We start from the raw sequence: 17,462 nt of genomic DNA on the forward strand, positions 1-17,462 counted from the left end.
TTCTTTTTACTGTGAATGACCAAAATTGGTTTTGCATTATTTTTATTAGCTCATCTTATACCTCTTCTTTGTGTAATGTTTTATGAAAGGGATGAATAAGTTATCTTTATGTCCTTTCAAAAGAAAATTATGAGTTATGTAAAAATTCACTCTTACAGTAAGTTTAAACATTAGATTTAAAAATTAGAAACTCTTTGACTTATTTACAAACACTCACTTAATTCTTTTATTTTTCAGTATTTTTTTAAAAGTTTTTAATTGGCAAGTATAAATTGCATGATTTTGGTATATGACATGATGTTTTAATATATGTATACATTATGGAATGGCTAAATCAAGCTAATTACTTAATCCTGTTCATAGCTGATAGTGTCTTCTTGGAGAGTCTTTGTAATCTAGGTAACCTAGGTAACCATGTAATTTTTCCTGGGACAATAGTTATACACAGTAGCTATTCAGAAAGGAAGAAGTCATTGTTGTCTTGCAGAATGCTAGTGACCTTTAGAAGCTACAGTGGGGAACCATAAAACTCTGCTGAGACTTTAAAATAAAATGTATTCTTTATAATTACATGATAGAAAGCAAACATTTTACACCTCCCCCATCCTTCTCCTGGCTATTCTTTCCTCCTTAATGGCCAATAATACATTCAATAAATATTTGACAGAAGTATGTGTATGTGGGCACATACACACACACACTTACACACACATGCACACACACATACACACACAGACACACACACAACATATATACACACATGTGTACACATACACACATGCACACATACACACACATACACCCATACATACACACCAGAGAAAACACACACACACAAATAAACACACTTACACACACATACACATGCACACAAACACACACACATATGCACACATATACACCCATACACACATATACACACATACACACATGCACACAAACACACAAACAAAAGCACAAATATACACATGCACACACACACACTCGCAGACATACACACACATAAACACACACATATACAAACATACACCCAACTACATACATACAAACACACACACATACACACATATGCACCCATACACATGCATACACACATACACATAAGCAAAAACACACACACATACAACATATACATACACACATACACATACACACATATACACACATACACACATACACGCACATACACACGAGCACACGTACATACACACATATGCACCCATACACATACATACACACATACACACATACACATAAACATACATACATACACACCCATACATGTGCATACACACATATACACACATACACACATACACACAAACAAAAGCACACATATACACATGCACACACAAACACACTCACACACATATACAAACATGCACACACACACACAAGTATACACACAAACACACGCTGAAGTACACACACTTACCTATGCACACATACACACACATACATACACACGCACATGTATACACACACTATTACACCCACTTACATACACACTCACACACATACACACACACAAATATGCACACATACACCCATACACACACGAACATATACACACATTCCTACACACATGTACACATATACATACACATGAACATAAGCACATTCCTATACACATGTACACATGTACACACATACACACATCCAAAACCACACATGCACACACGTAACAAACATACAACATACACACATGCACACATACACACCCATGCACATACATACACACATAAACACACTGATACACACACATACACATACACATCCAGACTTACACATATACGCACCCTTACACAAACACACACATACACTTACACACATTAGTTCATACACTTACACATACGCACACACGCATATGCACATACGCACATACACACACATACATTCACATGCACACATACACACATACAACAACATACGCACATTTACACACATATAGACACTCAAAAGACACATGCACACACACACATATAGAAACACACACATACACATTTAAACACATACACACACACACATACAAATACACACCCACACACATACACAAACATGCACACTAACACACACACATACACAAACATGCACACTAACACACACACACAAACTTACACACATATACAAACGCAAACATGCACACATACACACATTCACACTCGCACATGCACACATACAGATACACCCATTCAAACATACACACGTACACCACCCATACACACATGCACAAATACACAGGCACACACACACATATACACACATAAACAAAAAACCACATATACTCACACACGCACACATGCACACATACATAGATACAAAAAATACACACATGCACACTCGCACATACACACACCAATACACATACACATCCATACACATGCACATATACACAAACACGCACACAGATACACACATACACACACATGCTCACACATACTCATGATACACGCACATGGTGACACGCATACACACCAATACATACACGTGCACACACATACACATTCATGCACACATTCAAATACATGCATACTCATATACACACACACATACATACACGAACATATACACACATACACACGTGCAAGCACATACAGTTACACACATACATATACACTCTTACACACATGTACACACATCGCATACAGACATACACACACATGCACATGCAGTACAGACATACACACATACATACATATGCACACTTACACACACAAACACATATGCATACATACACACATATACAAACATACACGCTCATGCACGCATGCACCTATACACACATACATGCATAGACACAAGCAAACACACACACATACACACACATACATACACACACAAACATACCCGTACCCATACGCAAACACACACACATGCACACGTATACAGACATATAGACATATTCTCAAATACACACCCACATATACTCATATACAAACACACACACATACACACACACATACACAGAGACACATACAGACATGCACACATACAAACAAAAACACACACACACATTCACAGGCATACACACACGTATCCAAACACACACACACACATGGACACATAGACACACACTCAAATACACTCACCCACACATATACAAACACATACACTTACACGCACACACATGCACACATACACAAATACACATACAGACCCGCAAACATACACACACATATGCACAAATACACACACTTGTACACACAAACTTATGCATGCACACACATACACCCATGCACACGTACACACCCATACACACACATAGACATGCAAACATACACATGCGCACACATTCACACATATACAGAAACACTGTTACACACACTTAAACTCACATACACAGACGCTGATATACATACACAAATAAACCCATACACACATACACAAATACACACATGCACACACATACACACAAACAAAAACACATATACACACAAATACACACAAACACATACACACACATATACACATACAAACAAAAATACACACACATACACAATCACACACATATGCACACTTACACGTATACACATACAAACACAAAAATACATACACACATAAAAATACACATATATGCACAATTACACATACAAACATTCACACATAGACGTTTACACACATATGCATGGTTACACACACAAATGTGCATACACACACTTTGATTCACATGCACATATTCACATACATGCACACACATACACACACTTAACACACACATACACACAGGTACACAAACATGCATACGTGTGCACACATACACACTCATACACACACACTCCTATACACACATACACACATAAACATATACACTCACTCATACACACTCACATATACACACGCAAACCCATACACACTTACACACTTACCGACACTTCAGCACACTCGCACACACACATACACACTTAAACACACAAATTCACATGTGCACACTTACACACACAAACACGCACACATACACAAGCATGCACACACATACACACATAAACACACACACATACACAAATGCAAACACATACACACATACATAGTTACATACATACACACATTTACACACATACACACACCTACACACATATACATATGTACACACATATACATGCATGCATGCACTTGTGCAAACCTACACTCATACACACAGACATAGATGCACAAATGCACGCACGTGTACACACATACACACACATGGACATATACACACGTTCATACACACACATGCACACATACACTTATACACATACACATATGCACATGCATACACACACTTTCACACTCAAATACACACATGCAAACACATATACACACATCCGCACACACATACATAAACACACATACACTCATGTACCCGTATACGTACTCATACACAGATACAAACGTACACTAATACACACACGCATACATAAACACACAGGCGAACACATACACACATGCACACACCTACACACTTGCAGAAATACACACACTCACTCACATGCAAACACACATATGCAAACGCAGACACACACCAATCACACACAGACACTTACACACTGATGCACACCTACATACACAGTTACACACGTGCACACACTTACACATATACACACACATACTCTCTCAAATACACACATGCATGCATACATACAGTTACACACACGAATACACACATTCACACACATACAAACACACTGTTACACACATATGCACAAATACATACATACATGCACACATACACACATACAAACACACATACACAAATGGAAACATACACACAAACACACACACTTACATATATACACACATATACACTCTAATACACAAACTTACACATGCACACATACACCCCCACACACAAACATACACACATATATGCACACACACATATACACACACTTACACACAAATATGCACATATACACACTTACATACAAATGCACACTTAGACTTATACACACACTTATATCCACATATACACACATGCACACATACACACATACACACGTGTAAGTATATACACATACACACACCCATACACATACACACATACACTCAACTACAGACACATACACACATATGTGCGCACACACACATACACATACACACACCTACACACAGACACACATACACACACCTGCACACAGATACATACACACACATACACCCATATATACACACACATACCACACAGCACTACACAAATCTTGCTCTAGGTGTCACAATTTCTTGGCTTTCTGATTAGATTTTTTGTTATGTTATATTGCCCTGGAAGTTTCCACCACTCAGTGTAATAAATTGTTAATAGAATTTAAGGAATATTTCCAACCACGTTCCTCCATTTTCAACCTTGACATATCCCTGCACAGCATCTCCAAGTGTTTTTGTCATTTCCAATTTTTACTTATATCACTTATCTTCAAGCAAAATAGCCCAAAGTGTTCCAAGACTCATTCTAAGGAAGCTTCTCAATAAAACAGAGAAATTTCAGTTTTTAAATTATAGCTAGAGGCTGCAAAGCTTTGGTATTATTCATTTAGTATAATTTAAGCAGTAAATTATAATTTGCAGAATGAACTTTGAAATTTCTAAGGCCATATGCTCATATCCTCATAATTTTAGGTGGTGTTCTAGCAAACTCTCTAGATTTTGTTTTCCTGAAGAAGGATAGTTTTTAAATAGTCTTTTTGTTCTTGTTAGTTTACACCATTTTAAAGTTGAAATTCTCTTTAATTTAGAGCTGAGTTTTTCAGTGAGATTCATAAAACACAAACTCTAAACATGAAACAGGATTATTTTTGTAATAGCAAATCTTGCTTATGGACTAGAGGCCAACTGAGATGTAAGATCTGAGATTTGTAGTATTAAGCACTAAATGAGTCCTAGTTTTTTAAAGTCCTGTTCAAAGTAATTCTTCTTACTAATATTTCACATTGAATTGAACTTTAAAAATGCTATATATCTGTTGATAATAATACATACTTATAAATTATAAATTCACAGTTACATTTTAAGAGTAATAACTTGATACTTGTGATGCCAATAATTAATCATTTTAAGGAAACATTTAGTTAGTAAACATGTTTTTACTTTACCAAATTACTTACAAATTTGTTTTAACTTCATGTGACTAAATCTCAACTAGTTTCTCTTAAATGTAAAATTTATGTGATTAATAGAGTAGAATAATTATATGCATAGAAAATAATTACATGACTAAATGAAACTATCTTAATTATAAATGTTGATTTGATATTAATAAAATTTTCCATATGTATTACACTTATTTAAACATCTTTATTTTTAGTAATATCTGGGAAATATGAGTATTTTTTTTATTGGCTTTTGTTTGGTCCATCTGATTTAAAATTTTCCTCTGCATTTTAAGAATATGCAGAGGCACATGGCCAAATGATTAAAATGTGGAAACAGTACAATAATTCTATAAATAGGTATAATACCTGCAATAAAATCACAGTTAGATGTCTCCTTCAACCATATTTTGAAATGTGATTAGAATGTTTTGCGTTGTTTAAACTCTTGAACAGCTGCAGATCAAATGTCAATCTTCTGGTACTAGTGACTTATTATACAATTATTATAAAATTTATTTCTAGTGATCTCTTTTAAGATAATGAAATCATTATAGGTCAATGTGAGAAAATGATGAGAGCATCACTTTATAATGTTGATTTGAAGAAGTAATATTTTCAAGGACCAGCTTAAAGTTATGTATTACACTCACTTAACGCATTCGGTTAACAACTTTGACTTAAGACTTTGGATAGTCTTTCCTTTTCTCATAGTTATGGTTAAGATAAAATATGCACAAAATATAACGTGTTCACATTTTTTCCTTTTGAGTTGCATGTAATCCCAATTTAAAATAAATCCAAGTATTACATACAAATGGTAGTGCTTAATATATACAATCTCTTTTTGATGAGTACTTACATAAATAACATTTGAAGTTCTAATGCATAGTAATCTTCTCAATGTCTTTTTTCCTTTAAAAAACTTGGCGTCTCCTTGTTTTCAGATCGGGGCACTGTGCAGAAGGTGGTGGTTCTTCCTACAAATAATTCTGCCAGTGGTGAGCTCATTCTGGAGGAACTGGAAGTCTTTAAGGTTTGACCATATCTTTTATTAATCTCAAAACATGGGTGATGAATGCAATTCTTTAATCTTACAGCCACTTGGGAGGAAAAATACTTGACAAAAGATCAAATAAATGAATGCTATAAATTTTTTGCTGGTAGATAAACATCAGATAAAATGAGAAATGTAGAACAAATATTTTTGAAGTATTTTCTTACACTTCAAGTTATCTTAACATAAAAGGATTACTTTTTTTTCAGCTGTCATCATTACTTAAAGAATTTTGGTCATCATTATTTTTAAAGAATGAGTTCTGTGGTCAAGGTCTAGAAAAGTTTGCCATGAAAAGGCTTCTTATCATTTGCTTCATAAGCCACTGAAATCCAAATACTTTCACACTATTGATTGTTAGATAAGTTTTGTCATATTTTTGCAACCAGTAATTTCAAGAAAACTGCTTTGTTTTTTTCTTGTTTTATTGCTTTCAATTCAAATGTAACTCTTGCTAACAAAACAAATGTTGTCCCTTACCACTTAAAGCCTTATGTTCTCTCAGTACTTGTGATTTCACTGTACTATTCTACTTGTCCTTGGACTGGGGACTAAAAGAAAAACAGAGTAACAAACAAGCAAAAAGGGTACACAGGGGAAAGTTCAATTCACTAAGATCTGGCTGGTCAGGGCAGTGCTCTTTATGTAACTGTGAGCCAGGAGAGGGGATTTTGGGTGTCCTGCCTTGCCATTTCCTTCTTAAGAGTCCACCTCCATAGTTCAAGGTAGTTCAAGTGGTCCTTCTTATCTATACTTGAAAAGATGGTTAAAACACGGCCAGAGGAGCTATTAGAATTACAAAGGAACATTGGCAGGGAATCAGTCCTGCTGCAGATCACTATTTCCAACTAAGCCAATTAAGAAACAACGGCTTAAGGACAACAAAAGACCAGAGTTGGCCTATGACTGAATACAGGGACACTTCAGAACTCCCAGAAGCAGAATGCAAGTCCAATGAGTTGCTTTGCTTAGCTGAGTGGATTCAGAATGTATTGACTCATTAATGTACATTAACATAGCCATTAAAAGTATTGAATGCATGAGCATATAAATAGTGAAGATACAATACTGTTAGAATTTACTAATAATGTTTAAAAGAAAAGAAATGGAAAAATTATCAAGTAAATATAAATCACAGGAGCTCTGGCCACTTCTCAATGTGTTATTAAACTTACCATTTTTTAATACTAACATCAGATTGTCATTAGATTCTTACTGATTAGTACATTAAAAGTATGCCCATAAAATAATGTGAACTATGACCATTTAAGTAGTGTTTCACGCTTTTTTTGTAAAGAAACCGATTGTTTTGTTAGAGTAACTAAAATTCCATTGTACATTATACAATTTTTCTCATTCAGCTAAACAGAAACAATTTTTGGTGGTCAAAGTAATGTAATGTGTCTTATTCTGTAATTTTCTGAAGATAGCAAAAATGCCAAATTGCAGACTTAATTTTTAATACTGAAATATCTTTTTTTGATTATCAGAAAATGTTAATTAAGTGAGTTTGACACTTACCCAGACATATATGTTATGGGAAAGTCTTAAAGAAATGTGAGCTACTCTGGTCAAGTGAGAAGTATTTATGGTCTGTTGCTTGAGTTACTCTGTTGTTATCATCATGAAGAATAAACTCTCAATGGAAGAAGACAGTCAGAATGTGTGTGGGGGACAGCAGCCCAAGAGAGAAATGAAAACTATGTGGGCTTTCTTATTGATGTGGGTGGTGGTGATTGATAAGTCAAAAATCAAGAAACACAGTGACCAAATACAGTAACTGTCGGCAACATGATGTTTATGTCACATTTTCTTAGGCAAGGTAAAAATAATCGGGTGTGTATGATATAGACTGATGAGCACGTGAGGAAATAATGCATTTATGTTGAAAAAATTCCTTAGCTGAGTGTCACTCTGATGTACTGCAGAAAACTTACTGTGACTTTTGAAAACCAGGCACTTCATTTTTATACAGTGCAGTGCCATGATCTCTTCTTTTACTCCTCTGGTTATATTTCCTGAAAATCCATCTGGCTTCTCTACATTTAATTTGAATCAACTATTAGCAGTTGCCTAGGTGGCCATCAGTTGCAACATTTGTGGTGTGTGTGTGTGTGCTTATAAATGACAATCAAAAATCATTGCAATTGAGAGTTAAAGATAACACCATTTTCTCTTTTTGAGTGTTTATAATACACATGACTCCAGAAAACACAAAAAAATGTGTTTTGATTTTGAGAACTTGCTTCCACTTAAATTTCTCAAATAAATCTCTGTGGATCTTCATCAGGCTATCAGAAGTCTAACTTCTAAGTTTAAAGGAAGTAATGTTTAAGAAGTAAAGTTATGAGTAGAATGACTTTCAGAAGGATTACTATTTCAAAGAATCCTTAGGTTCTTTCTTTCATTCACATTTATAAAAAGTCCTTTTCTAACAATATTCTTTTGTTTTCAATAATGAGAATTAAATAGTTTAGTTCAGACCCATATATATCTTCCCAGAGCAGCACTTGGCAGGTGAACAAGAGTGTGTTATGAAGATTGTCTCTGTCATGGAGAAATCAGATGGGCTACCTTTCTACAGCTTGTACTACCTGAATACCCAGATCCAATTATGAATTCAGTATATCAAGATAGACTTTTTTCAGTTGTCACAAATTTTATTTTTTCTAATGTCTATAATGGTAACTAAGTTGTGATTACTACTTTTTAAGGTTATATCTATCCAATAAGAAATCCACCCTTAGTCCCAAAAGAGGAAATGCCCTTTACTGAGAAATAGATACACAGAGAGAAAAATGATGACTTTTGAGGTTTTTTTTTACAAGAAATGTAATGTAAAATGGCTTTAAAAAAGATTATATGAGAAACTAAAATATGTTTTCTAATCTTTTAGAATCATGTTCCTATAACAACAATGAAAATCTCATCCAAAAAGGTAAAAAACTAAGAATTTTTATGTTCTTTGCATGTAAAATATTTTGCTGTTATGAAAAGACATTCCATAACTTCTGAAAATTTATTTTGATCATAACAAATAATTAATACCATTTTAAATAAAGCACTGAATTATCTTTAATTTTGATATAGAATTTATTGGCTGCTAGTGTAAGACTGAATAGTTTATTTTTGTATAAAAGTTCATCAGAGCAGAACATACATACAGAAAGATATTCCAACATTTTATGTATACTGTATTCTCAAATATTACAGTATATGAAGCCAAGTAAAATAAAAATAACTATCTGAAGGAAGAACTTAGCATAATGTTTGGGCTACTGTAACATCACAACATTCTTCAGGGCTTGGAAGGAGCAATCAATCCTCTTTTGAGTTCCTGCTTCTGTCACTTGTTTGAAATGCACAATGAATTTTTCTGTGATTATTTTTAAGGAAATGCTATTCTCTAGGGTTTACACATGTCTTATAAAAATCTGAAGCCCCAAATCTAAGGCTTCAGGATTTGAAGGAGAAATATTTGATGATAATTCTCAGAAATCTTCTAATTAATCTGATTTTCCATCACATGGAAATGTACAATGGTCATGGGAAGAAAGAACACAACTCCAATCTGTGTGTGTGTGCAAGACACATACTTCTCTAGCCCTAAAGGTATTATCTTAAAATAACAGCTCAATGGAGTAGGGTAGTGTAGGCAGAATGGAGTAAGCTTCAGATTGGGATTGAGATGTGTTTGAATCCCAACCTGTCCATAAATTATGGATAAATTATTTAACTTCTCTAACCTGAATTTCTATATCTGATTTTCTCACAAAAAGTTAATTTATATAAGTTGCTGAAAATAAAGTTGATCTTCTGCAAACACTGTCTGTAAGAGCCTGAGACTTATTTTTCTTGGAATAGAAAATAAAAGTTTCATATGTTTGCACAATGGATTATAGAATTTTAGTGATCTTCACCATATTTGGTTTGTTAGAGCTGATGTCATTTTCCATAGTTAGTCTTGTTCTCTTTTCACTTGACTAAATTTTATGAGGAAAAATAAATATGGTACAATGGAGCTAAAGACCTCACCTGTAAAAATGTTTGTATGGTGCATAAGAAACATGTTCCCAAGTAACAAGAAGCCATTATTCATTTTGCCTAATGTCCTAGAGAGCAGATCCCAAGTCAGAATTGTCTTTGAAGTCAGCAGGGAAGCCCTTTGTTTACAATGATTTAATGGAAAGAGAAAGTATCAGCGAAAAATTCAAATGAACACAAAGCCATTTGTTTGGCATAGCAGTCTTAACCTAAAATTTCAGGTTTCCACCTATTTGTAGTTCATATATGACATTGGTTTTCAACATCTTATATTGTAGATAGTTGAAAATGTTTCCTTTAAACAGATTCAAGACAGCAGTGATTATTTGAATTTTGGAATTCATTTGTGCAACTGCATACTGTATTATTTTTCATGTGAGAGGAGTGAAATATGTGAAGGAGATATATTGTGAAGGTGATATTAAATAAAGGATAATATTTAAATTCCATGAATTTAGTACCATTTCTAGTACTTTAACTATGTCATTTTCCATTTCATGCTTTTATTTTCAATTCATTCTTATTCTGCATTTAGCAAAAATAATAGGATTAATCAAAAGTAAACTATATCCAATAAAACAACCTTTATTCTTTTCTCAAATAAATTGGTGTGCTTAAAATATTTTAATGAAACTGACACATTCTCTATATTAGTCTTTATTTAATGAACAAAATATTTCTGGATAACTGTTTATTTTAAATCATGCTGTTGTTTTCTTATAATTTGAATGCCTAAATAGGGATCAATCAATTTTGGCACAATTTAAGTCATTTGATCTGAATAAGATAATTACATTAGACACAGTACAGTAAGATATGGTTGAGATAGTTGATCAGAATTAAAATTTTATTGGTTGATAACTTGTTAATTGGTATTTTATTCTACTATTATAATTAAGTCATTAAGCATTTATAGATCAGAAACTATTCTGAGCATTTTATATGGGGTATTCCTTATAGTATGTATCTTCTTACAAAATTCTGTATGGTGAGTACTATGTTGTGCTAATCTTAATAATAAGGAGACTGAGATTCAGAAAAGTTACACAGCAGATTTGGGACTGAGCTGACATTGGAGCCCAGGAAGTCTGCCTGCAAAGTTCCATAGCCTGGTAGACCAATGTGCTCCCATAGGTTCAATTCTTAAATGTTTACACATCTATGGGTGGGGTGTGAATAATCCCTCATATCCACGTCTATTCTAATCCAATCTTAGAAATTCTATGCAAACTTGAATTATGAATATTAGTCCTTTGGAATAGAAGGAGTGCCAATTAGAAATACATTCTTTCAACTCCAGAGAACATTTTTATGCATAAGTAAAAGCGTTGGAGCAATATCACAATAAGTTCTCAACATTTTACAAATGAAGGAGAATAAAATCCTTATTCATGAATTTCTTTGGGTGGTGAAGTTTGGTGGATCATGCAGAAATTTTATGACATGTTTAAATATAAATACTGATATACTCCTAAATAATTTTAAAATAGCTTCAATAAGTAAATAATGTTACTTTCAAAGACATATGACCAAAATGTCTTTTTATTTCATATAATACTAATATTTTTTCTCCCAAATGTAAAGTACCCTTTATTTTAAACCTGACTTTTTTTCAAATTTACAAAGTAACATGTTGCCAGACTTGAAAAATAAGAAAGCTTCCTTGTGCTTTGCTAAGAGACAGCATTCAAAGAAAAAAGAAAACATCATAATTTAAGTCTGCAATATATTAGCTCCAATCTGAGAGAACAATGAATCCCAATGTCTAAAACACATTGCCATTCTTCACGGTGCTCTGAGCATTTTTTTAAAGCAGGAAAGTGGTAATGTTATAGGCATATTAACATAGGAAAATTCTATTTATTTTGGCTTTATACCCTTGTGTGCTTTGCTTCTCATTTTTAGTCTGGTTCAAAATGAATCCAAGGGTTTGTGGGCATAATGCATTCCTGCTGAAAGTCTTCTTTTAACTTCTACATCTGAAATAAATCATCACTATTTCTCTTATAGCAACAGTTGTATGTGAGCTCCAATGAAGGGCTTTCCCAAGTGTCTCTGCACCGCTGCCACATCTATGGCACAGCCTGTGCTGACTGCTGCCTGGCCAGGGACCCTTACTGTGCCTGGGATGGTCATTCTTGCTCTAGATTCTACCCAACTGGGAAACGGTGAGTACTGAACATTCAACCGAAGATCAGTCCATGTCACCAGGTAGTGCAGAAGTGTCCCATATCATGAGAATCTGTTCTATTCTTGATTTCTTTTAAAATGACACAAAAATAGTAACTGCTTAGTGTTACATACAGTTTTTAAATGAAGAAAATGTCATGCTTTATAACTGAAGATTCTTATTTCTTGTACCCCTCTGGAAATCTTATCCCTCCCAGGACCCACCAAATATTTCAAAAACCGTTTAACTTTATTTTCACACTGCCTAATTTTTGTCTCTGTTTTGTTTTATTTGCTTCAGTATATCCTTATATCACACATTCTAGGATTTCCTTATACTGCTTAATAACCTTATGGTCAAGTACATATCCTCCATCTAACAGAAAATAGTAGAAATGATGAAAACAAATATTACCTAGAATGAAACTACTTGTGTCATTCTAGCTGCAGAAGCTTTGTCCCAGGAAAGGTGCCCTGCTTTTTTTTTTTTAAATCTTGGTGAGCATGCTTTTTCTATTTGAGTGGTGAGTACGTGGTTACTGGTCCAGTTAAAAGAGCTGTCTGAGGCTGAATGCCTTTCATCCCAGGGAAGACAGGAAGAAGCACTGCGTCAGTCTGCATCAACTTGGAAGGGATCAGCAGTAAAGAACTGATTGCATAACAAAGAATATGGAGAGTCCATGGTCAGTCGAGGGCATAGCTATTTTCAGTCATCTTATGATATGAATCATGATGTGTATGAGCGTCCAAAGTTATAAAAATTTATGTCAACAAAGGGAGAAAGCAGTTCAGTTGTGATCGCCAATGTTTTTTTGTTTTGTTTTGCTTTTGTGGTACTAGGGTTTGAACTCATGTCCTCATGCTTGATAGGCAAGCACTCTACTACTTGAGTCACTACCAATGATCTTTAAAGTAAATCATTGAGGTGATAGTGTTTTATAGCTTATATTCTCTTTACCAGATATATTTATCGGTAGACAGATTAAAATAACCCTATCCTAGCACTTGCACACATCAAGAACATTTTGATCTTTTATCTCTTAATTCAACACATATTTATCATGGGCCAAATATTTTCTGGACATGTTGTAAAAGTTAGTTAGGCATATGAAATAAAGAATAGCAATAAAAGACAGAAATCCTTGCTTTCAGGTATAAAATATTCTAAAGGCAGAAGACAGACAACAAATAGAAACCCACTAATATATCAAATATTAGTAGATCTATTATTTTGAGAAGTGTAGAGAAGGTCAGTAAAACATGTGGGAAGCAGAGGTTTGCAATGTTGAATGTGTGGGTGGTCAGGCAGGGTATTACCAAGGTCATAGTATTTGAACAAAGACTTGAATGTGATGAGGAAAGGCACCAGGGCATAACCTGGGAGAAAAGCATTCCAGGAGTATGCCAGAGAACATTGAAGAAACAGCACCAAAGTTAATGAGGCTACTCATTATATTAGCTTTAGAAATGAGAAAGGGCAGGGTAGGAAGAAATGAACTCATAGTACCAGATGATGTAGGACTTTGTAAATAATTGAAGGGCTTTTATTTAGAGTAAAAGGAAAAGTGACTGAGGGTTTTGACCACATGAAGGATACTATTTGACTTTCGGCTTAAAAAGTTCACTAGTGGGATATGGCTTGCCTTGAAACCTTGCAGTAAAAAAGAAGTTGGGGTAGTATGGGGCTGTAAAAGCTGCAAAACGAGAGGCTACTCTAATAACCCAGGTGAGATATCATGGTGGTTTGTACATGAAGAAAGAAGTAGCAGTGGCAAAAAGAGAAGATTGTCTGATTTTTGTAGAGCTCATATAATCTGTTGATATATTGGATGTGGGAGGTTACACAACTAAAAAATTAATCCAAGGTCTAAAAACTGAGCACTAGGAATACAAAGACATCAAGTGAAGACTGGGAAAGGAGAGATTAGGGGGAGAAAGAGGATTTTAACTTTGTGATGTCTATGAGCTATTCCTGTGAGGAAGATAAGAGGCACTAAGAGGCATGAATCTGGAGTAGAGCTGAGTGGCCCAGGCTGGATCATGTGAGGGTCTTCAGTATTTATAAACATGAGATATGAAGAGAACTCTATTTAAACCAGGAGTCCTTTGTATCTGTATTTGGAGACAAAATGTTTTCCTTTGTCATATTAGGAGTTAGGAGGTCCATGGCTTCATTTGATTTTTACATGGAATTTTGGAAACTTATTATCATGCAATCTTTTGTAATTTTCAGTGGGTGGAAAGATCTGATCATGGTCAGCAGTGTGAGGGATACAAATTCCAAATGTAATCTCAAATAAAATTTTATTTTTGTGTCCTCTGTTGAATTGTTCAACCATATTTGTTTTACACTCACAAATATGATAACAACGTTTTAAAATTACCACAACTAAGCATTTGTAAGGCCATACACTAATTTTGGGTAGAAGCTCTAATACTTGGCATCTCTTATACCTGGAAGGTAATCTTCAATCTATTTACCAGATTTAGTGCTGAAGAAAGCTGAAGCACTACACTTTCCCGAGAAGAAAGTAATGTGGGGACTAAAAATTGAATCTCTCCATATTCCTGCAATCTTTATTAGTCCATCAACTTCTTAAGTAATTTGAAGGAATTGGAGATCAATACTCCTTTCCTATAAAGACCTTGGCTTAGAACAACAAGCATTTTAAATCAGCAAACAAAGAATATTTCTCAAGTAAATTTCCTTCCAATATCATTGCATATTAGATATATTTTTTATATTATAGAAGTTTCTGTTGAAATATGTTACACATTTTCCCACCTATTGCAACCCCAGTTTCCTCTGTAAGATATGTACTAAACTGGAGATTGTACATTGTCATCCTACCGGGACAAATCATGAACTTAATCATGTCTTTTTGATAAACAAAGAATTGAAGCTACCTTGCATTTGTTTGCTATTACAGTATCATTATTAAATCATGCATCAGGGTTGAGAAAGAAAGCAGTACTGTTCAAAGAGCTGTCTTGGTTATCTCTAGAATTCTTTTAATTCTACTATGAAGAGCTGGACAGAAATGATACATATACATGGAATGTCTGAGCCTACCCACATTCATCTTTGACTAGCATACTGGAAGTTTCACTAAAAATATCTATATACTATTTTAATTCTCCAAATTATTTCCAACTATAATTAAACCTACACTTAAGCAGAATATAAACATGCTTGTTGAATAACCTTTTTTCTTATTCCCATATACAGTACTCATTTTCTCTAGAGATTAAAAGGTAATGATGAAAATGATTATCTGGAATATTTTCCATATTGGCCTTCTTTAATAATGTTAACTTACCTGGTTTTATTCTGGTTGCTCTAACTGGTTCACAAATATCACTTAGAGGAATTCAAAATGAAATTCAAAATTATGTCCTTTGAAAGAATCAGAAAAGTACAGTAATAGTTAGACATCAATGCAGTCCATATGCTGACACAGTGAAGTTCTTGAGTGTCATTGGCTTAGTTGTTTCTTTTATTTCTGAAAGAGCTTGGCTCACAGTAAACAAAATGAGCATTTTTGTACCACTCCAGTATCTTAAATATTTGTTCATTTGTATCAAGTATTGCAATTTAGCTTCTAGTGTTATTTGCTCTAGTTTAAGACATGTAGTTAGAAAGTTTGAGACAAGATAATCAGTTTAATCTTCAAGTAATTATGTTTTCTATACAAGAAGAAAATGATTTCATTGTTTATCCAAAGGAATTGACTATCATGGATGAAACATTGGCAACTTGAATCAAATCCAGATCCTACATGCAACACAATACTGCCTGCCTACCAGCATGCCTTGTGATTCTTCCAGAATGCCTTCAAGGCAATCACACACAAAAGGCTCTTGCCAATCTCATCATCTAAGCCAAGCAGGGATAATGTGTTTCTGTTTGAATGTCTGGAAGCTGACACTGTAAATTCAGATTGCCCAGCTTGAAAATTTATATTCTTTCAATGAGTAGCCATTACGTTGTGCTGATCACAGGACAATAAATTTAGCCATTGTGAATGATACTGCCTGTCAAAAAGACTGGAAATGACCAGGTCAGGCAGAAGAACCCCCACTCAGGGCTCACATAATATATGCTCTTAAATTGGCTGATCATAAATAAT

General features: G+C 34.3%; 1 protein-coding gene across 1 annotated transcript in view; it reads left to right on the forward strand.

The window, feature by feature from the left end:
- The window catches only part of Sema3c (semaphorin 3C), a 149,112-nt gene that overhangs the window by 121,934 nt on the left and 9,716 nt on the right, over nucleotides 1-17,462 (forward strand). Inside the window, exons 13-15 of the mRNA XM_020178631.2 lie at nucleotides 7,010-7,098; nucleotides 10,016-10,057; nucleotides 13,174-13,331. Coding sequence (XP_020034220.2) covers nucleotides 7,010-7,098; nucleotides 10,016-10,057; nucleotides 13,174-13,331 — 289 coding nt within the window. The remainder of the gene's footprint in view (nucleotides 1-7,009; nucleotides 7,099-10,015; nucleotides 10,058-13,173; nucleotides 13,332-17,462) is intronic.

Source organism: Castor canadensis, chromosome 2, assembly GCF_047511655.1.
Source record: "Castor canadensis chromosome 2, mCasCan1.hap1v2, whole genome shotgun sequence".
In the NCBI taxonomy this organism is placed as follows: domain Eukaryota; kingdom Metazoa; phylum Chordata; class Mammalia; order Rodentia; family Castoridae; genus Castor; species Castor canadensis.